The sequence below is a fragment of the Leptodactylus fuscus genome, chromosome 2 (assembly GCF_031893055.1).
Source record: "Leptodactylus fuscus isolate aLepFus1 chromosome 2, aLepFus1.hap2, whole genome shotgun sequence".
NCBI classification, from domain to species: Eukaryota; Metazoa; Chordata; class Amphibia; order Anura; family Leptodactylidae; genus Leptodactylus; species Leptodactylus fuscus.
In genome coordinates, this window is record NC_134266.1 from 139,941,386 (window position 1) to 139,963,781 (window position 22,396).

A 22,396-nucleotide genomic window follows, 5' to 3' on the forward strand; every position below is an offset into this window, starting at 1 on the left:
TATGCAATACTAAGTCTGCTGAACAAAAACACATATGGGGACATAAATCAATGTTTTTTGCATCGCCATCTTCTGAGAGGCGTAACATTTTTATTTTTCGGTTGACAGTGTTGGTTGAGGGCTTATTTTTTGCGGGAAAATGTGCGCTTTTTATTGGCACTGTTGTGGGGTGAATATGACTTTTTCATCACTTTTTATAGCATATTTTGTAGGATGAGATGACAAAAAATCATTACTTCCGGCGAGTTTTTTCCGTTTTTTTTTTCCGACGTTCACCGTGTACATTAAATATTATTTCAGTTTTATTGTACAGGTTGTTACGGATGCGGCGATACCAAATATGCATTGCTTTTTTTAATTTTTAGTGCTTTTTTTTTATATAATTCATTTTGTATAGAAAAAAGGGATTTTTGGACTTTAGAACTTTATTACTTTTTTCATACACTTTATTTTTTTTTTTAAACTTTTTTTTTTAACTTTTTCATCTGTCCCTTTAGGACACTTGAATCAGTTGATGCTTTGATGAAAGCATCAGCTGATTCTACACAGTAGCAGACAGGACACGAGCAGGACATGAACCTGCTCGTGTCCTGTAAGCTGCAGAGGAAGTGAGCTGCATCGCTCACTTCCTCCATCGGTCGGCAGGATCAACCAGGTATGTGGGGGCTCCGGTAGTCTGGGGTCACTGGCCAGACCCCAGACTACCTTTTACTGACATCGGCACCCCCCGATCTCGCCGCGGGGGGTGCCGATCCCTTTCAATTGTCGGCGGATCCCTTTCGATCGCGCCGTGATGTTTGACGGCGCGATCGAAAGGGTTAACACGTCCAGTCGGACTCAGTTCCGACTGGACGTTATGGAGGAAGGGGTTAGGTGTTAGTAACACCTAACCCCTGTCCCCCCCGCACCCCTCCCCCCGCCAGAAAGGTACCTAAAGGCCGGACGTATTTCGGCAATAGTCCGGTCTTTAGGTACCAGCACATGAGGCCGTAAATTTACGTACGGCGGTCCTCATGTGGTTAAAGTCTGATTAAATAAAAAGATCCTAGTGGAGCTAGTTAGGTATCAAATGGTTTTTATTTGCTTACATTGCACTTTGCCACACGTAGCTATGCAGAGTAGATATGAGCAACGTTTCGGCAATGTATGCCTTTCTCAAGCTCATTACAGGAATGGCAGCTCCTTCTCCCACCGCCACCAACGGTACCCGCACGGGGGCACGCTATTGGAAAATAACCATACCTCTACAAACAGTTATCGATACAGAACGTGTACTGAGGTGTATACCTGCTCCCCTCCTCTCACCACCCTCAACAGGTACCCCTAGGGGACCACGCACTGGCAGGATATTATACCAGCTTTATCAGGAATGTCCAGTCACCAAGAATTGGATCAATAACCCTTCCATAACTTGGACACCCTAGACCTATTAACCCTACCAGACCACTTACATGACCTCAAAAGATTTTGGTTTGATGACCTGGTGAAATAATCTCCAAAGGAGGATTTCCCCATTTGTAAGGACACTTACTTTACTTGGTGCTGTTCGATTTAAGCCATTACAACATTGGACTGCCATTCCTGCAACGAGCTTGAGAAAGGCATACATTGCCGAAATGTTGCTCATATCTACACTCACCGGCCACTTTATTAGGTACACCATGCTAGTAACGGGTTGGACCCCCTTTTGCCTTCAGAACTGCCTCAATTCTTCGTGGCATAGATTCAACAAGGTGCTGGAAGCATTCCTCAGAGATTTTGGTCCATATTGACATGATGGCATCACACAGTTGCCGCAGATTTGTCGGCTGCACATCCATGATGCGAATCTCCCGTTCCACCACATCCCAAAGATGCTCTATTGGATTGAGATCTGGTGACTGTGGAGGCCATTGGAGTACAGTGAACTCATTGTCATGTTCAAGAAACCAGTCTGAGATGATTCCAGCTTTATGACATGGCATTGCATTATCCTGCTGAAAGTAGCCATCAGATGTTGGGTACATTGTGGTCATAAAGGGATGGACATGGTCAGCAACAATACTCAGGTAGGCTTTGGCGTTGCAACGATGCTCAATTGGTACCAAGGGGCCCAAAGAGTGCCAAGAAAATATTCCCCACACCATGACACCACCACCACCACCAGCCTGAACCGTTGATACAAGACAGGATGGATCCATGCTTTCATGTTGTTGACGCCAAATTCTGACCCTACCATCCGAATGTCGCAGCAGAAATCGAGACTCATCAGACCAGGCAACGTTTTTCCAATCTTCAATTGTCCAATTTCGATGAGCTTGTGCAAATTGTAGCCTCAGTTTCCTGTTCTTAGCTGAAAGGAGTGGCACCCGGTGTGGTCTTCTGCTGCTGTAGCCCATCTGCCTCAAAGTTCGACGTACTGTGCGTTCAGAGATGCTCTTCTGGCTACCTTGGTTGTAACGGGTGGCTATTTGAGTCACTGTTGCCTTTCTATCAGCTCGAACCAGTCTGGCCATTCTCCTCTGACCTCTGGCATCAACAACGCATTTCCGCCCACAGAACTGCCGCTCACTTGATGTTTTTTCTTTTTCAGACCATTCTCTGTAAACCCTAGAGATGGTTGTGCGTGAAAATCCCAGTAGATCAGCAGTTTTTGAAATACTCAGACCAGCCCTTCTGGCACCAACAACCATGCCACGTTCAAAGGCACTCAAATCACCTTTCTTCCCCATACTGATGCTCGGTTTGAACTGCAGGAGATTGTCTTGACCATGTGTACATGCCTAAATGCACTGAGTTGCCGCCATGTGATTGGCTGATTAGAAATTAAGTGTTAACGAGCAGTTGGACAGGTGTACCTAATAAAGTGGCCAGTGAGTGTACTCTACATAGCTACGTGTGGCACAGTGCAATGTAAACAAATAAAAACCATTTGATACCTAACTAGCTCCACTAGGATTTTTTTATTTAATTGTATATACCGGGTTGGGACCCTATCCTAGAAGCTACAGTAGGTGATGGTCACACCACTATCTTTTAAAGTCTGTGTCACTGATCACACAAAGAAAATTGAACGGAGCTGGCTTACCTGTTTGTACAGCAATTTGCTGAGTGGTCATTAAAGAGGAAGTAGAGTCCAACTGTTTGTACTGGAACCATTAGAATTGGGTTGGCTGGGAATCGCTAAGATGAATACAATGGGTCTTATTTTTCACAGCAGGGAAACCCCTTCAATATTCTGACCAGCAAGACTTTAGGAAACCCTAGTACCTGGAGGAAACCCAGGCAAACATGAGGAGAATATATACACTCCTTTCATATTTTTGCCCTTGGTTGGATTTGAACCCAGGACCCCATTGCTGGAAGGCAACAGTGTTAAACACTGAGTCACCATTATAAGAGATGATGTCATGGCTCTACTTCTTTACCAAATTGAGTGTGCCCCCTATATAGATTCTATTTTTCAAATTAATAAAAGAACAAATATAAGCGCATAGTTTTTAAGTATGGTGTATAATCAGTAATAAATATTTAGTAGATTGATGATGGGCTTTGAGGCTTTGTGACATGTATTTTTCATTGCTAGAATTTGATACTGACAAAAAAGGTCATCTGAATTCATTGCGATCCAAAACTGTTGAATGCTGAAACAAGTCTTCAGAGTGAAATAATCATTATATAATTTGCTCTCTCCTTTCCTGTTCAAGTCGGATATTGCAGTAAATGTAAGGGACACCGTTGGGTCAGCTGTTTCCTCCCTCACCACGTACAAGAACTCCATTCATAACGTGTCCTTTTTATCCTTTTGAGTGAATAAGTAATTATTCAATATAGAAGGCAGGATATTTGGAGCTGGCTATTTAATGTGGCAACACACCATAATGAAGCCTACCTTTCCTCGCAACTTGAGAGGGGAATGTAACAATTCCAGCAAGAAGGAAACTTTATCTGGTTTGACGGGCTGTTTCTTTGGCACATCAGTGAACCTTTTATCCCTGTGACTGACAGCTCCAGAAGGGTCACATTCACCTCCATTCTATCGCTTATTGTAATATTTAATGGTGGACAAGGTTGAGTGGGATTGAGGGTAATCTGAACTTGCTTTTCCACATACTAAAGGCTAAAAGAAAGCTTGATCCCCAGCATTGTGTTGTAACACATGCCATGCTTTGCCGTGCTGTTTATGCGTTACAATATGAAGCATTTTTTTAACTTCTATTTTTCATTTCTGTAAATGTAGAATTTTATTTATTATTATTATTATTATTATTATTATTATTATTATTATATTTTTTTTTTGCATGTTTTGTGTTTAACTCTTCAGTTTTCCTTGTATTTTTGTCTTGTTACTGCTATATACACAAATGTATTATTTATTTTTTTTTCTATTATTGTTTTGCTGCTTCATGCACAGTTACGGAGCTGTGTAATGCAATGTTTGAACATGCTAGCATTGACTATAAATGAATGGGCACATTAGTTAACAATTTGGTGAAGCATGCCAAATTTCATGGCTCATTGATTGGTTTGTGTGGCCCATGAAAATAATAGCCACGTTGCTAGTTTCCAAGTGCACCTTCATTCCTAAACATCACATTCATAAACCTGAATTAAAGCAAATCTATGAGGTGCAAAAGGTCTCGCAAATCAGCAAAAGTTCTATGTAGGAGCTTTTCGTAGAAACATACATTTATAACTCTGTGACCTCTTTTTATGTGTGTGCAGTGGGTGTGGGGGTGAACCTGATTTGCCTATAGATAGCTGTTAAACACTGCCAGAGGCTGAAAATTTCATTTACAGCTAATGGAGCACTAATGGCGATTCCAGAGGAGTGCCAGAGCACTTGTGGAAGTCTGTAGTCAAATCTAGTCAGCCCCAAGTGCACTTGCTGGCTGACTTGCATACCCATAAAAAGTTGAATATCACAACATTACTTAATTGGTTTGAGACCATAACTGTAACTTTCTCCTCCTATTAAAGGTCTCTACCCACCACTATTATTGGCTGAAGGCATTTTGGGCCTAGTAGACGCCCTTTAAATGCAAGCTATACTGTTTTAAATTATATTGAGACTAGCCTCTGCCTGCAAGGAGAACTGTGTTGACTTCTGGCTACCTTCATAGCTCTCGTTGTTTTAGAATTTTACGACAAATTAGATTTTCTTTTTCCCGGCTTGTTTAAAACTAGCAAACTTCCAATTTGGATTAAAGGGGCTTTCCCATGTCAGTGTGTCAGCACTGGAGCAGATCAGTTAATATGCAAATGTTTGTACACAATGGACTCAGTGTTTTTGTGTTTACATAGATAGATAACAGACCTGGCTTTATCAGCAAACTCCAATTAGCTGAGATAAGCTGCAGCCAAGAGCAGTTTAATATAGTATATGATCATAAATTCACAACAGTCGTGAAGCCATGTCATTTACCGGGATGGCTTTTCTCACACAGAAAAGTTCTAATGTTACATGGGCCCCCATGTACAAATTTGAATTATTCCAATACTCCCTTTGAGATATACAGGGTCCTAGTGAAGGATGTGTTGCAGTCACTTAGTGGTATGAAGAAATTCATGGCACTCCCATCCACTTTGAGTTAAGTTGCCAGTACCATCGGGCTCCTTGCTTGTTTCAGGGTATATTAAATACGACGTGCCATGTACTGACCAAAATGTTTGAACCTTATATCTAATAACTTCTATTGCTCTTTTGGATCTCTCATGATGCTGTACACAAATAAATTTAGGACCTGCAGCGATGTGGATAACTGTCTGTAATGGCATAAACCCTGTAAGCTTTTGTGACTTTAATCAAAATCAGTACTTACTCCAGATCATCCTACTCCTACTAATATTATAAATGTGAAAGTTTGTGTGTTTGGATGTTTGTGTGTTTGGATGTTTGTTCCTCAATCATGCAAAAACGGCTGATCACGCAAAAACGGCTGAACAGATTTGAATGAAATTTGGCACATAGATAGTTTGTAACCTCGATTTAAAATATAGGCTACTTTTTATCCTGGTAAATGACATGGCTTCACGACTGTTAAGAATTTATATTCACATACTATATTACACTGCTCTTGGCAGCAGCTTATTTCAGCTTCTGATAAAGCCAGGTCTGTTTACTCTCTCTATGTAAACACTAACCCTCAGTTCATTCTGTACATGCATTTACATATTATCTGATCTGCTCCAGGCAACACGCTGACACACTGGATGGGAAAACCCCTTTATTCCAGATTGGCAGTTTGCTACTGACAATCACAGGCATGGCGTGAGGAACAAGTACAGCAGCAGGCCAGCTTAAGAGCTGCCGAAATGCTGGAGCAAGCAAACCACCGATGGCAATAATTTGCTGAGTATAGGTGGATCATTGACGTCAACAGCACGCAGAAGAAGTCGGAGTCAGAGGCTAGTTTCTTGAATAAATAAGTCAAATTAGAATTTTTTTTTTTTTCAATTTACACATGAATGTCTACTATGTATACTAATGTAATTATTCTTTCCTGCTTTGTCCTTATCACGTAAGTGCATGGTTATTTCTATTGTGAAAATAATGACTATAAGCATATGTAATTTTTCATTCAAAAGACATTGGGGAAAAGTATCAAGGCTGGAAACAACGATATCTACTTTATTATTGGATCAGCAGGACTGTTATCCTGTTTTAATTTATTACTGATAGAAGAATAGATAATTTCTGGTCATTTATAGATGCTTCAAGGAATTGACCTGTTATTTTTTAACATTAAAGCCGGTTGCACACATGCTAACTGGCTGCCATGAATGATCATGGGCGACGCACGGGAGACACGTCAATGTCACCCATGCATCAGCTGTGCTTCCGTGGCTCTTTTCATTCAAGGAATAAGAGCCGCAGAAGCAGGGCCGCAAAATTGGACAGGAATAGGACCGTTTTCATATTTTGCGGCCCGGACTGTTGGCCTGCACACATGACCTTGTCATTCACGGTCATGTGTACTGGCCAATAGAAATAAATGGGTCACTGTGCTATCCAGGAAAAACCCGTATAGCACACTGACCAGTCATATGGTTGTCTGAAAGGGGGCTCATTCTTACATTTAGTTTAGTTTATTGTTTGCTTGAAATACTATAATTTGCTATATGCAACTTCTTTGATTTATCTTACTATTCTTTGTTTCAGCACCATGAACCTTGCAATCTTTGCTTTTGTGGATATGATAAACATCAAGACAAAAAGGATCAAAATAGTAAAAAGAACGAAAATGTTCCGAGGCAGAAGGTGCCTAAAATATTTTTTGGTACCAGGACACATAAGCAAATAGCTCAGATTACCAGGGAACTAAGAAGAACTGCATACACCGCTGTTCGGATGACCATTCTTTCCAGCAGAGATCACACCTGTGTTAACCCCAACATCCAAAGCAACAGGAATGAGAAATGTCGAGAACTTATTGAGGCAAAGGATGTAAGTACATTTCTGAATTTATGTGTTTAAGTAAGAGCTCTTTTTGTATACATTAGTATGGTAAATTGGGAATGAAGGAAAGATGTCTCTTATTTTGTACAGTGTGTTTTTTGACTGCAGTTAGGCACAATTGCGCCGTATTTTTTCCCCACAAGATAACCAAAACTAAATCTGGATACTCCTTCATAGGTGGGAGTGTTGTTGCTACTTCCTCTATGTTCCAGGTATAGTAGGCGGGAGTCCTCTCTTTGATGCCAAATTCATACCCAGAAGATATTTAAAGGGATTCTATCAGTAGAATCACTTTTTAAACTAAATACATGTAGGAATAGCCTTAAGAAAGGCTATTCTTCTCTTATTTTTATTATTCTGATCATTTCCTTAGAAATCGCTTCCTTTTTCCTTATGTAAATGAGTCTTCTCGCAGCAGTGGGGTCGTCCGTCAGCGCTCAAACAGCATATGTTACTGGTGATATATGTTGTATTGATCGGTTGCCATTGGATACAAACACAACTGTAGACACTTTCTATAGTCTGGGATCTGTCTGGAACCTAGCCATGATTTTCTTGTAGTCTCTCTGCCTAATAACCCAGCTACTATATGTATCAGAAGATATCCTGGCCACAACATGGACCCTATAAATGTCTGACATTCATGGTTGTATCCACTGGCAACCGATCAAGATAACAACTTGTCACCACAGAATATTTATTGAAAATCTTTACAACTCTACAAAATTTTTAATTACTTATATTTGTGGAAATGTTTATCTTTTAATTATCTACAAATTTAAAAATAGTTATGTTCGAGGAAATACCCCTTTAAGGTAAGAGACACTCTTCTATCATAGCTTTACTATCTCTTCTGGCGAGTGTCTAGTTCCAAGTCTTAGTCTATGGAGATAACTTCAGTACCTGCTTCTGTGAGTTCATGACCTCCTTTGGGGGGATCGTTTACTAAATGTTCATTATATTTTTTACTTACTTGTATGTGGCATATGTTCTAAAAAAAAAAACCAAACCAATAATTATAAAGAAAAACGGCTCTACATGAGTCGATAAACTACTTGTGCATGAGTAAAAATCTTCTCTTTCGGAAGATATTAGATCTTTGATTAAACAGGAAATACAGGCTTCAGTGGCAGCTTTTACTCTTCCTCAAGCGGAATCGAAGTCTCTCTCTAAAAAAAAATGCAAGTTTATCATCTTCTGATTATGCGTAAGAGATAAGTATTGTCTCTTTTGAAGATGACGTTTTTGAAGAAGGTGAAGTTTCCTCTGTGTCTAAAGTAGAAGAGAGTCTATTAAAAAGATCTTTAAATTGGTGGGTTCAAGATCAAAACCTGAGCAATTGGGTTCCTTGGTATCCAGAACTGATAGCCATGGTTACCACTGACTCGTGTCAGTGGGGTTGAGGAGCAAAAATTCAATCCACTCTATTGCAATGTCCAATGTCTGGTCTATTACAGCAGTACATCTGAAAGGCAAAGAAAATATGGTAGTGGACTTTCTCAAATATCCTGATATCCTGACATGGTGTTCACACTATGGTAGCTAGTAGAAGGGCTTCTGTCTCACCCACAAATCAACACTTCGGAAAGACACGATAAAACACCTATGGGGAGAGGTGAAAACAACATAAAGCGAATTTTGTAGTAAAATCAGAGTGAAAGTGTTGCTTTTAACTATATAAAATCATGGTGTGAATTTGACATGTGTGACCCAAGGTGGTAAAAAAAAGCCTGCCAATTTAAACGGAGCGTCACCTATACTAATTAAAATTAATTAAAATTTCCCTTGTGGTGCAAGGTAGTAAAAGGGCTATTGGTATTCGTTCTGTGGAGTAGTCTGCTGGTTTAGGATATGTTAAAGATGTAATATGTTATAGATGTAATTTCTGGTGGCCTTGTGATTTACCTCTCCAGCCTTCAGCCATATGTAGTGTGTGATAAGTGCATTGGCTTTAGCTTATTCTTTGGTGAGAGTGCAGCTGTGAACAGCCACATCACTTGTGTTCTCTCCGTGTGATAATTTTGGAAGCAGCCATAGTAGTCTGAGGCTGCTGGACCCCTAGCTGTGGGCTTTAAGATGGAGTCAGTTTTTCTTAGGCTTTTTATTTATAAAATGTAGGTTTACATCCAAAAACTTTGGTATGCTCTTTCTTTCCTACTGTTAGAATTTTTTCTTAAGCAGAAGTGGAGCATATTGTTACGTTTTTCATAAATTAATAGTACAAATGAATATAAAAAAATTGCAACATATCTTATTAGAGCAAATATGTATCCACATATCTGGCTATCACGTTCTCCTCTCCCTGCTAACCTGACTTTCACTCTGAAATCTCTGCTGAATTCTATTAGAGACTCAAGGGCAGTGAGGTGTCACATTACGGCTTATGATAGAAGTCTATGGAAGTAGAGTGAGTGAGAGGAGAAATTGAGGCACAGAAAAGACAGCAAGTAGCTAAATAAAAAGTTTGCCTGTTTCGCCCCATGTGCTTTATTCAATGAGTACAGAACTGTAGCTTTCTATAATGTCCTAAATAACTCTGGAGCAATTTTTCCTCTGCTTTCTATGTATATTGCACAGGATGCCTTGTATCAGCTAGTTTTCACTCACTACATCATTCTACAGAGAGGAAAATTACGGTGAAATTCAGAATATAGGTCATATAATGGTCAGAAATAGGTTTACTTCTCATTTATAAAAGCTTTCTTGAAACTGTTTTAATATTCGTCAGTGCCAGTAGCCCCATAGCAGTGAGTGGAGCTCTGGTAACACAAGCACACTGGTGCTCCATTCGCAAGGAGGTTTTAGGGTATGTTCATACGGAGTTTTTTTTGTAGGCGGATTTTGACACTGAATCTACCTGCAAGAATGCCTCCCATTCATTTCAATGGGAGTCACTCGCAGTTTTTTTCTGCTAGTGATTTATTTATTTTTTTCAGCTAGCAGGAAAAAAAATGCGACATGACCTATATTTCTGCGGTTTCCGCAGCAGGGTCAGCCGCAGCTCATTCATTCCGTCGCAGCTAGCCGGAGGCTGAAACTGATCCTCTTCACTTTCCACTGTGTGAACTTACCCTTAGGGGTACTTTTGGTCCCCAGTTCCTGTAATTGTTTAGACCCCCAGTGATCTGACACTTATCCCACATTGATAAGTGTCCTTAACGGCACAACTCCTTTAAAGCTGCTATTAATAAGAAATTAATGTATATTATTTGCAATGTTTCCTATTCATTCTCATAGACATCAGTATCAGTGTAGCATGTCTCCACATTAGACGCGTCTCCACATTCTCCACATCACGAAAGCACGTGAAAATGATTAGACGCGTCTCCACATAATGTGTACTGTAGTGCAATATGTCTCCACATCTTCCAGAAGAACCAGTGAAATCTGCCTAGTGATGACCTTTGACCCTGAGCTACACATCAGCTGAGGTAAGTGAAAAAAGGCGGGAAATTTGAATTACAGTGCACAACTTACACTATCTTTACTTCCCTGAGTGAACCTGAGGAGAAAAAGTATATTTTATTAATTTACCACACATTTTGGGGTACCATGCCGCCATGTGTCCCCCAAGCAAGCCTGCTTTGGGGGTCTCTTGCCATTCTCCACATCGCGAAAGTGCAGAGTAGGTATAAATATCAGGCTTAGTAACAGCACGATACATGGCTTTGGATGCAAATATTTACGAATTCTGTGAGCTAACGTTGACTGAAGATCTGGCTATTGAATTTGCCAAGCAAAATCGATTACTTCTGTCGGATCAACAGCTTAATCAGCAGCAGCAACAACAACATTGTCTGCTGGGAACCCAAGGCAGGGTTCGGCAGCAAAAAAGGCCTATGGAAATCGAGGAAAAGCATATGATGGTTTTCGGTGCTCCAAGTGTCGGAAATTTCGAGCAGCAAAAAAATGCCATCTTTTTTTAAGTAAAATGCGTTTTTCGAATATGGAGACATGCTACACTAGAGCAAAAACATGTAGAAACATACTACACTAATACCCTTTTGATCATTGCGTAGTGCAGAGCTCAAAGTTTTTAGCTATTTGATACTATATTTGAACGTTTATTTTTGTAAGTGTAAATCTACACTTTCAGCCATTTTCATTGTGACAGCTGGTTAGATCTAGTTACTTTTGTTACACAGGTGTCTGGTAACCGCCGTGAAGGAGGCTCTTGTGTCGGTACTAATACATTTTACATTTGTAATCTCACCTTTGAAGAAACTCATGCCTACTATAAAATAATCATCTCCTTCTGCCTGTACTTTCCTCCCTGACTGAAATCTACTTGCAAGGTGTTAGGAAAGTATCCCTATTAAGTATTAGAAGACCTAGATATCAGAATACAATATTCGTGTCAATGTATCATATTTACTCAAGACAAGACTGCCATCTGCCAGGGTTGACCTGTATCGGCTGTATTGTATGAAACAATCTATAAAGTATTGTAGAATACAATTAATTGTTATTCCTATTCATTGAATAGTTCTATTCAGAGATTTTCATCTTCATTCCAAGTTAGTGGTTTTCTCATGAACATAATTATGTATAAATTTGTAGTCAAAAGTTAAACATTTTGTTCTTCATCCTTCTTCGTTCTGATAATATGTTGTCTTAATTGGTTGCAAATGGATACTACCATGAAGTCAGGAACTTTATATGGTCTGCTGTGACGTAATTGACTTCCGTGTTCTGTACTTTCTACCTGGACTGAAATCTGCCCACAAGATGTTAGGTATTCAGCCATATTTACAATTAGAACTAGATATTACATGTATGTATCACACAGGGCTGTAAGTTATGGTTTCTGTCAGTATAAGAGGTGGATGATATTTACCAAGCCTGAATAACCTTTGTCTTCCCGTACTCCCACGCCACATATGCAGCAAGTCGATCATTATAGCGTCTCTTTGGTTTCTGTTACCTCCTGAGCATTTGGCTTACAATAGTACAGTTTATTGGAAGCTAGCCTTGTATTTCTGCCTGGCAACCTGTTAAAAACTCATCTAGTTACCCAAGCGTTTTATTAGTTCATCTCACCCTAGCCAAAATGAATGTGTTTCCATTCTTCTTATTCTGTTATGGCCTTCACTGATGTTTATTCTTTTTTTTTTTTGTAATTGTGAAATGTTTTCCTTACCATTGTGAAAAATGACTTAAAGACACAGAGTCCTCTACAACTTCTCAACCATGATTTATTCCAAAGCTTTCTAATAAGGATTAATCAGATTTTTGTTTAGATTGGTAACATTTGTACCTATAATTAAAGTATTTTTGTTGTACCAGTCTGTATGTAAAAACCAACTACTACCCATTGTGCAGTGGCACTTCTTCATACCCAGTGTTAGATTGGGTGGGAGAATGTCTACAGGATTCCATTAATGAATAATAGCATCAATTCCAAGAGCGTAGGAAGGAGGTGTTGTGGTTCAGTGGTTAACACTATTGACTTGTAGGACTGGGGTCCTGGGTTCAAAAGCAACCAGACACAACTTATGTTAAGAGGTTTTCATGTTTCACTGATTCCATAAACATGCTTGGGAAAAATTGTGGATTTTCCTGTGATTATATGTAACATTTATGAGTGTAAGATGCTGGAACCATATTTCAGTGTATTGTAGTAGGAGCCATCATTTTAGATAATGGAAAATATTAAGTTGCCATAACTCTTTAAAGGTCTTACTGCCCTAATACAATTACTCGAGGTGTGTAGGGATAACTTACTCAAGAAGTTATTATGCGTTCTAATATAGTAACCTGTTTCCCCGAAAATAAGACAGTGTCTTATATTAAATTCTCTTCCGAAATATATGACCTGTCTTATTTTCGGGGCATGTCTTATGGAGCGGCTGGAGCAGGGGATAATCGGCAGTCATGCCGGCGCTTCCTTAAAGAGGACCTTTCATCAGATCAGGCACATGCAGTTTTATATACTGCTGGAAAGCTGACAGTGTGCTGAATTCAGCGCACTGTCGGCTTTCCCGATCTGTGCCCGGTGTAAAGCGCTATCGGTCCCGGTACCGTAGCGCTTTAGTGTCAGAAGGGCGTTTCTGACAGTTAGCCAGGAACGTCCTTCTGCCTCGCGGCGCCTATCGTGCTGTACTGTGGAGCGGGGAGGAACGCCTCCTCCCTCTTCTCACACAGCTCGTCCATAGACGACTATTAGCTTTCCAGCAGTATATAGAACTGCATGTGCCCGATCTGATGAAAGGTCCTCTTTAACGGAGTGCTGGTGCACGTTGTAGGTGGTGCAAGAGGTGGTGGTGGGGGGGGGGTATGCTACCTTCCCCATCTTCATAGCAGCGCTGGTGCTGCTGTTGGTAACGGTGGTGGAAGTGGTTGGCGGGGCTTAGCAGAGATTAGCGAGGCTTCCGGCGGTTGTGCCGGAGAGCCTCACTTAGTGGGCATTGCAGCCGGCTGAACGCTGTGCTCCATGTGCACAGGAAAGCTGGCTGCCTCCTCTGCTGTGATACCACTGTTCCGACTGCTGTGGGATGAGCTGGGAGAGTGGACTCCCCGCAGCATACGATGCTTTCCCAGCTCATCTTACAGCAGCAGGAACAGTGGTATCACAGCAGAGGCAGCAGCCGGCATACCTGTGCACACGGAACATCGTGCACAGTGTTCGGCCGGCTGCAGTGTTTTTGGGGATGTCTTATTTTTGGGGGGTGCCTTATATTAGGCAATTTAACAAAACCTCCCCCATGCCTTACTTTTGGGGGATGTCTTATTTTCGGGGAAACAGGGTATTTACAGAACTACAGGCTATTAGCAAGGTAGAAGACGTCGCCATAGTCCATTGGTAGTAGTATCCATGTTTATTTTGTTACACCAAGGTTTTAGGATAATGTTTTATGAACATATTACATACATTACAGTCAGGCAGGTAACTTTCTCCTACCATCTGCCATTTCAAGACCAGACTGCCATATAGAGAAGTGTGATTCATCGCTTCATAGAAGACAGTTACATAGTGCCAGAGTCCAGCGTTCTTTGTATTATGCTTGGTGATTTAAGGCTTTCAGTACTTTTCTCTCCGCATGTTTTGTGCGGAAACCACATGGACCTCATTGTCTATGAGGTCCATGTGGTTTGTTAGGTAACCACTTTTTAATGCGTATGTTTCCATTCAGGAGTCCTCAAGCGGAGTCCCCGAAAGGAAACCCGAACGCTGATGTGAACAGGGCCTAAAACTTGCATTCAGCATCTTGACAATTGAAATCCATAGCATGAAGAGCCCAGTGAACAGTTTTTGTGCTGATGTTAATTCCAAAGGAAGTTAAGAATTCTGAAGTTGTGTTACCAGTATTTTATGCACTATGCACATTGGCACTTGGAGATCCCACTCTGTAACTTTACATTGTCTGCCACTTAATCGCTGAGTTGCTTTAGTTCCTAAACTCTTCCACTTTTTACTAATACCACTCCCAATTGATTATGGAATATCTAGGAGGGAACAAATTCTACAACTGACTTGTTGCAATGGTGGCATTTTATTACAGTACCACACTTGAATTCACTGAGATCTTTAGAATGACCTATTCTTTCACAAATGCTTGTGCAGGCAGACTGCATGGTGAGGTGCTGGAATAATACACTGGTGGCAATGAGACTGAGTGAAACAGCTGACATCAAATCAGGAGGGGTGTGCTAATACTTTTCTTCATATAGTGTAATTGATATACAGCAATTAATATCTACACCATGTCTTCAGTTATTTGCAGATTTGTACCTCTTTATGTAATTGGCATTTTCAAGCCCCCTTCACCTGTATTGTACTGTAATATAGTGTAGATTTGTGGTGCATAATCCCCACTACAAATCTATACATCTTATTTGCTTGTTTCAGCACACCTGCTTCCCCAATACACATGCAAGAGGAGAGAGGCTCCAGACACTTCTGCTGATGTGTTTTCTCCCATGAGAACAAAGGATGGGACAACTTAAAACCTCATATTTTCTTCCTTAGCAGGTTGGGATACTTGCATACAACTTAGATGGTTTGCCGAACCTGCCAAGTTTTCAGACATTCTTTTAAGTTATGGCTACCTTTAGCACATTTAGGGACTCTACAATATGTTACAAGTCACCAAAAAATTACTACTTCATTGCCAAGTCCCCCCAACCAACCCTGCAGCACCGTTTCATGTAAATGAAAACTTTATCGGCCAGTTCCCAAGCCTTCTAACAGTCTTCTCATCATGGTGAACCCTTTAGATGTTTGGTAGAGTGTTTTTTTTAACTCCAATTCCTTTTGTTTTAATATTATTTTGTTTCTAGAAACCATTGTGTGCCAAGTTCTGGACAGCATGTGTATGATGATACAGTGTTTATCTGGCAGGATCTGTAGATGTGGGGATAGCATGCATGAGTAATGACAGGTAATTAATTTGTTAGCTGCTGTGTGTGACTTCAGAGCTTCTATGTTAATCAGTTAGGCTGATGGACTGATAATAGGGACTAAAGCCTGATAATGTGTGATAACAGAACCAACAACTGTTCACTGAGCTTGTGTTACACAGTTGAGTGATGAGCTTTTTAGTTTTCTTACTAGGCCTCGGATGAATTGGAGTACAGATGGTGAGCAGGGAAAGTGTGGCTTGTAGGGTAACCTCAGACGTGAATATGAGACACAGGATAACACTTCTTATGGTTTTTGTTTACAAATGTATATGTTGGCATATTAAAGCACTATATATGTATAAGTCATGTACTAGCCAGTGTTGCCAATCATGTTAAAGAGGGTGTCTAACTAAGCTACAGTTTTGTGAAAATTCAGTTTTGTCTTTTTTTTTCCCTTTACTGTTTTATGTTTTCCATAGAAAATAGTTTCTGACATTTACATAAAGCTATACACATTGGTTTCTGCTCCCTCTGTAGAATAAGTCATGATGGTCAACAAGTAGCAGCTTCACAAAAGGGGAATAAGGGCATGATCACACAAGCATGATGTACATCTACCATAGACCAAAGTCTGTGTGATCCGTGATAAACGGCTAGAGATGGACCCATAATTACGGTCCATTAAAAAAATGCACTCATGGACATTCTTTTTTTTAATTTTTTTTATTTTTTTAATACTCCTGTGTTAAAGGGAGTCTATCATCAGGAAAATATGTATTAAAGGGGCTCTGTCATTGGGAAAAGTCATCTTTAACTAATCACATCCTTGCATAGGCTTTAGAAAGGCTATTCCACACCTAACTTTAGTATGTAAATTGCATCAGTGGTTTCTAAATAAGTCCGTTTTTATTCATATGCTAATTAGATTCCAGCAAGCACTGGAAGTTCCCAGCAGCACTCGTCTCTGCTATTATCTCCTATGTGTGTGCAAACAGGAAGCTGAGTCATCACAATTTGCAGCCAGTACATATACTCCTACAGGAAACAATAACAAAGAGGTGCATCGTGCACCCAGTCTAATTAGTATATGAATAAAAATGGACTTATTCAGAAACCACTGAGGCAATTTACATACTAAAGGTAGGTGTGGAAAGGATGTGATTAGTTAAAAATGACTTTTCCCAGTGATAGAGCCCCTTTAATCTAATTCCAGTATCTTGTAGAACAGCTTCTACAGTTTCCAAAGATGTCTGCATCACAGCCTTTTATTTTTCAAGTTAGCTGAAAAAGGCTTTGGGGACGTTTCTTCTCCTGCAAGGGTTTTGCTCTCCACTTTAAATAACAGCCCCTTACTGTAAGTAAAATATGAAAAAGTGATAGTTGCCAATCATGCAATGGAGGCAGTGGGTGAAGCCCCAGCAGATGAAGAAACACCACTACAACCACTTTCAACTAATTTGTATAAGAATAAAACTTTTATTTTCAAAATGGAACTGCAACAAAGAATAAGGCATATTTGGAAAGCGTAAAAGCAGCTCTAAAAGGTGCAGTCATTAGTCCGATACTGAATGGGTTTTAAATTGACGATATCCGTATGTAGCCTCTCTGCTTAGAAACAGTTGGGGTTTTTTTTCTGTTTTTTTTTTTTTTGCACGGACACAAAGCCCTGCATGTAGGATGTTGTGTCTGCGTGTTCCCCCCCAAACAAAAAAACAAGAACAAAACCCAAAAATCGGTTTCTAGGCAGAGAGGCTGCATATGGATACCCGCGGTCACCTTTAAAAACCCGTTCAGATGAATGGGTTTTATAGATGACCGCCGGCAAGTCGTCCCCTGTCCATTTTTCCCAGGGCTTAGGATGGAAACCCCGAGGCGGACAGCGGCAGTAGTGTGAACGCACCCTTACTCATATAGTACTGTAAATATTGATGGATGTATACATCAATACAATTATCAAACATACGAAACCTTAATTGTAGTCTCAATTCACTTTAAAAAAAAAAAAAAAAAAAACTTTAATGAAAAAATACAATTTTTAAGGCTCTGTTCACATCTGCGTTGTGGCTTTTATTATAAGAGCAAACCATGGCATAGTGTTGTCTTTGTCTCATGGAAGACACCACCTATACCCAACAGATCCTATTGACTTATAATGGGGTCTGTAGCAATTTATAATTTTATACTGCGACACTTGACATTATATTTCTCATTGAGAAGACCACAGCTATGGAGGTGTCAGAAGTCAAAGTGGAGAAACGGGCTGATGGGGTTGTGGATGTACAACAACAAGTTTAACAAGGAAAGACTCTATCAGGCTATATTGGTAATAGTTATATAAATTTATAAGAATGGTAATACAATAAATGAACATCAACAAAAACCATTTTTTTTACAAAGATATCCAAAAATGTATTTATTATAAATAAGAAAAAATTCAGCACACTATCGGCTTTCCCGATCTGTGCCCGGTGTAAAGCGCTATCTGTCCCAGTACCGTAGCGCTTTACCGTCAGAAGGGCGTTTCTGACACTTAGCCAGGGACGCCCTTCTGCCCAGCTGCGCCTATCGCGCTGTGCTCTAAGACTCACACAGTACAGCGCGATAGGCGCTGCTGGGCAGAAGGGCGTCCCTGGCTAAGAGTCAGAAACGCCCTTCTGACTGTAAAGCCCTATGGTACCAGTACCGATAGCGCTTTACACCGGGCACAGATCGGGAAAGCCGATAGTACGCTGAATTCAGTGCACTGTCAGCTTTCCAGCAGTATATAGAACTGCCTGTGCCCGATCGGATGAAAGGTCCTCTTTAACTGTTAGATCATTGTACAATTTTGTAAGGGCTGTTTCAGTACAGTGCAGAGTGTGAAATGCACGTTGTAAGGGGTCAAGTAGGGAGTTAACATAAAGCTAGCTAAAAGAAGAGAGTGAACAGGATAAAGTGTGGCAAGTACTGCCAGGGTTTGGGTGATTATTTACTGATGGTTCTTATCAATTTTGTCATGGAAATGAGTGGCCACGTTCTCCATACAGAGGATGATGATGGGTGCCTGTTTCTTAGGAGTGAGTAATGACAAGATTCACAGTACAATGTCCAATAGTTGTTTAGGGTTTTTGGAGAAAGAAGTAGGATTGTGTGGTGGAGTAAAGGGGTAGAGATGTAGGTTTGGAGCATAACCTTTAAGTGGAGAAATTCTGGGTGTACACAAGTTTCTCCAAAGCTGTTCACAACACCTAGAGCACTGCTGAAGAAAATGTGTATGTGCTGTGTGCCACAGTTGCTGATGTTTGAAAGGTTCATGTGGAAGTGGGAGCTGCATCATTCAGTGCACTTATAAGGGTGCATTCACACAGAGTAACGTGCCGTGTGACCTGGCACATATACGCCGTGTGAGATTTTGAGCGCCGTATACGCTCCCATTGATTTCAATGGGAGCCTGGATCGTATACACCACGTCATTTTGCAGCCATGATTTTGCGGCTGCAAAATCACGGCCGTAAAATAACGCGGCGTATACGATACTAACTCCCATTGAAATCATTGGGCTTTAAAGCATGCAAGAGGTGCTGAGTGTTAATGGCACATAGATTCCTAGATGTATAATGGGTTAGTGTGTTCTGTGAAGGAGAGAAAGTACTGATTGTAAAAGACTTAAGGTTATGGTCACAAAGTGAAAGAGAAGTGTTAGTAAATTTAGAAACTGAAAGGTGTCTGAGGAAGACCAGATCAGTTGTATTGTCATCTTTGTGTGTGACACTAGGTTCACGCTAGCGTTTGGGCACTCCATCTCAGATTCTGCTTAAAATCATTGGAGAGAAAAATCCTGCAAGGAGGACTTTTCTCTCCGCCAATTTCAATAGAAAATTGTTGGAAACCTGGCTAACCTGTTTATAGATTATGGGGTCCGCAGGTAACTGTCTTTTACGTGGATAGGGTTTCTGTCTTTCAGATCCCCAAGCAGACTCAAAGAACAGAGACCCAAACACTAGTGTGAACCTAGCGTAAAAAGTATTAAGTCATGAAAAACCAAAAGAAATTGTTAGTGATAGAAATTGAGAAATACGCATGGAGACAGGGGTGTTAATGGGGATATTAATCCCTTCCCGACATTCACCATAATAGTGTGGTGAATGCTGGATCTTTAAAGATGGCGGTCACTTTGCTGTTTTACGGATGCCATAGCAACCAAGTCTCCGCTGTATTCTACAACTGAGACCTGGCACTTATGGTGCAATCAGGCCGGGAGTCTATGACCAGTCTCAATAGCTATGTAGTTGTATTGCAGTCTATATGACTTGCAATAAAATGTTTGCAGGTTTAAGCCCATTAAAGAGGTTTAATAAAATAGTTACAAAACAGAAAAAAGGCAAAACAAAAACAAAACATTTTTAAAAAATGTCGAATTATTTTTTTTTCCAAAGTTTTTTAGTTTTTTTAAGGGGTTAAAATGTAAATAAAACCATATAAATTTGGTATCCCCGGATTCATACTGAAACATAGAATACTGGGGACATGTCATTTTGGCTGCAGAAAACACTGTTAAAAAAAAAAAAAAAAAAAAAAAAAAAAGCCCATAAAGTCGCACAAATGCACTTTTTCTTCAAATCCACCCCACTCCCCCAATTTTTTTCCGAGCTTCCTAGTACATAGTACAGAATAATAATAATAAATGGTGGCACCATGAAGAACAATTTGTCCCACCAACATTAAGCGTTCATATGGCTTTGAAAATGGAAAAAGTAACCCATAATGTGATGTGGGTGGATGGTAGATTGTATCTATTTGCAGGGAAAATATACGGAAGAGTCTCATTGTAGACCTCAAATGAGGGAAAGGTGAGTGATGGTACTGGGGGAAAGAAATAAAAAGTGCAAAGTGCAGATAGAAATATTCCTACCTCTCCACCCTGTCTGTTGTCATGCCTACAAGAATGGTGAAAATCTAGACCATCATAGCAGCAGAAGAGGCAATATCAGACTACTGAACAGTTCAAAGGGACAGAAGAAAGATAAGGAGAGGGGCTACGGTGAACATTAGTTAGATTTGTGTGTCGGGAGAGTTGAAATTGAAGTGAAAGAGAATGGGCCATGTTTGGAAGAGATGTCCTCAGCAGTTAGTAGGAGCAAAACGGATACAAACAGAAGGTGGTTCAGTGAACGAAGTTCCTTCTAGAAGAAATGTATGGCATAATAGAGTGTTTATGTAAACCCCACATTGTCCCATTTAAATGCATTAGTATTGCGTATCCCAAGAGTGGTCATGAAGCACAGTGAACCACCAGTGGATATTTCCAATAGCTAGAGTTTTATTGAGATCTGTGTCTGGTCATGCTCTGTCGTGCAGCAGGTTGTCACAAGGCAGTTTGCTGTAAGAATGTCGGAGAAACTGATATTTATTTATTTAATTAAAGAATTGGTCCAAAGAGTGTTTTGGTGACAGATACTTTTTAAATTGAGGCATAAACAGAAATCGATGTTGGGTGTAACACGGGTAAAGGTTAATATTGACTATAAAGTACACAAGTCACAGAAACCTGGGTTCATGCGTCACTACAGCGCAGAGCAAAAAAATCGGACAATAATTGTTTTTAAGTGTCAGGCGGCTCAGATGTTTTGGGAATCATTTTACTGGGTTTTAAAACCCACACTTAGACATGGCACCTCAGTGGAAAATCCAGAACTATCTGGCAGCCTTCTCGGCATAGGCAGCGATGGCAGTAAAAGAATAGACTTGATGGTTTTTCCATTATTCACAGAAGCAACGAAACCCAAATGAATTGTAAAATAAATTCCTATCATGTTGTTCTTGGAATAAAGCAGTCCCCTTTCCTGTATAAGATACAAAGTGACATAACAGCTTCTTCACGGCGTCTTTACTTAGACACTGTTATCACTTCTCTCACACCTTGCTTCTGTTTATTTTTATTATTTCCACCTATTATTTTTATATAGCCCCACAAATCAACTTAATGTAAGCCTTTTAATGCAAACCTACTGTTTGTGGCTGATGAACTTTCCATTTGCTCTACCAATCTATCATTGGATGAGAATTCATTTACAAATTGACTTAGGTTAACATTACTGGATGACTTTGTACTTACATTGTCCACTAATAGTATAATAGTAGCATCAGATTAGACATGAACTTCTACAATATTTTAATAATAAATGGTATACATATATTAGTGTTGCTGACAAACTATTATCTTATTCTATAAAATGAAAGATGCCATTTGGATAACACTATTTATGTCTGTGTGAGCTTGTATATTGTAGAAACAACATTGCACTGGAATAGTGCAAGAGATTTTTTGATATCTCAATTATTTTAAAACTAAGATAAAGGCATAAACTATGGCTGTACAAACTTACTTACCGTATATACTCAAGTATAAGTCGACCCGAATATAAGCAGAGACCCCTAATTATACCACAAAAAAACTGGGAAAACTTATTGACTCGAGTATAAGCCTAGGGGGGAAATGCAGCAGCTACTGGAGAATTTCAAAAATTAAAATGGTCGTCCATGCAGGACTTTGTGTCTCGTTAAAAAAAACTGTTTCGCCAAGGAGACCAGAAGACACTCACGAGCAGACACTGAATGCTGGGTTTTCGTCTCCTG

General features: G+C 40.1%; 1 protein-coding gene across 1 annotated transcript in view; it reads left to right on the plus strand.

Moving 5' to 3' along the window:
* The window catches only part of BRIP1 (BRCA1 interacting DNA helicase 1), a 199,848-nt gene that overhangs the window by 41,840 nt on the left and 135,612 nt on the right, over positions 1-22,396 (plus strand). Inside the window, exon 6 of the mRNA XM_075263115.1 lies at positions 7,142-7,426. Coding sequence (XP_075119216.1) covers positions 7,142-7,426 — 285 coding nt within the window. The remainder of the gene's footprint in view (positions 1-7,141; positions 7,427-22,396) is intronic.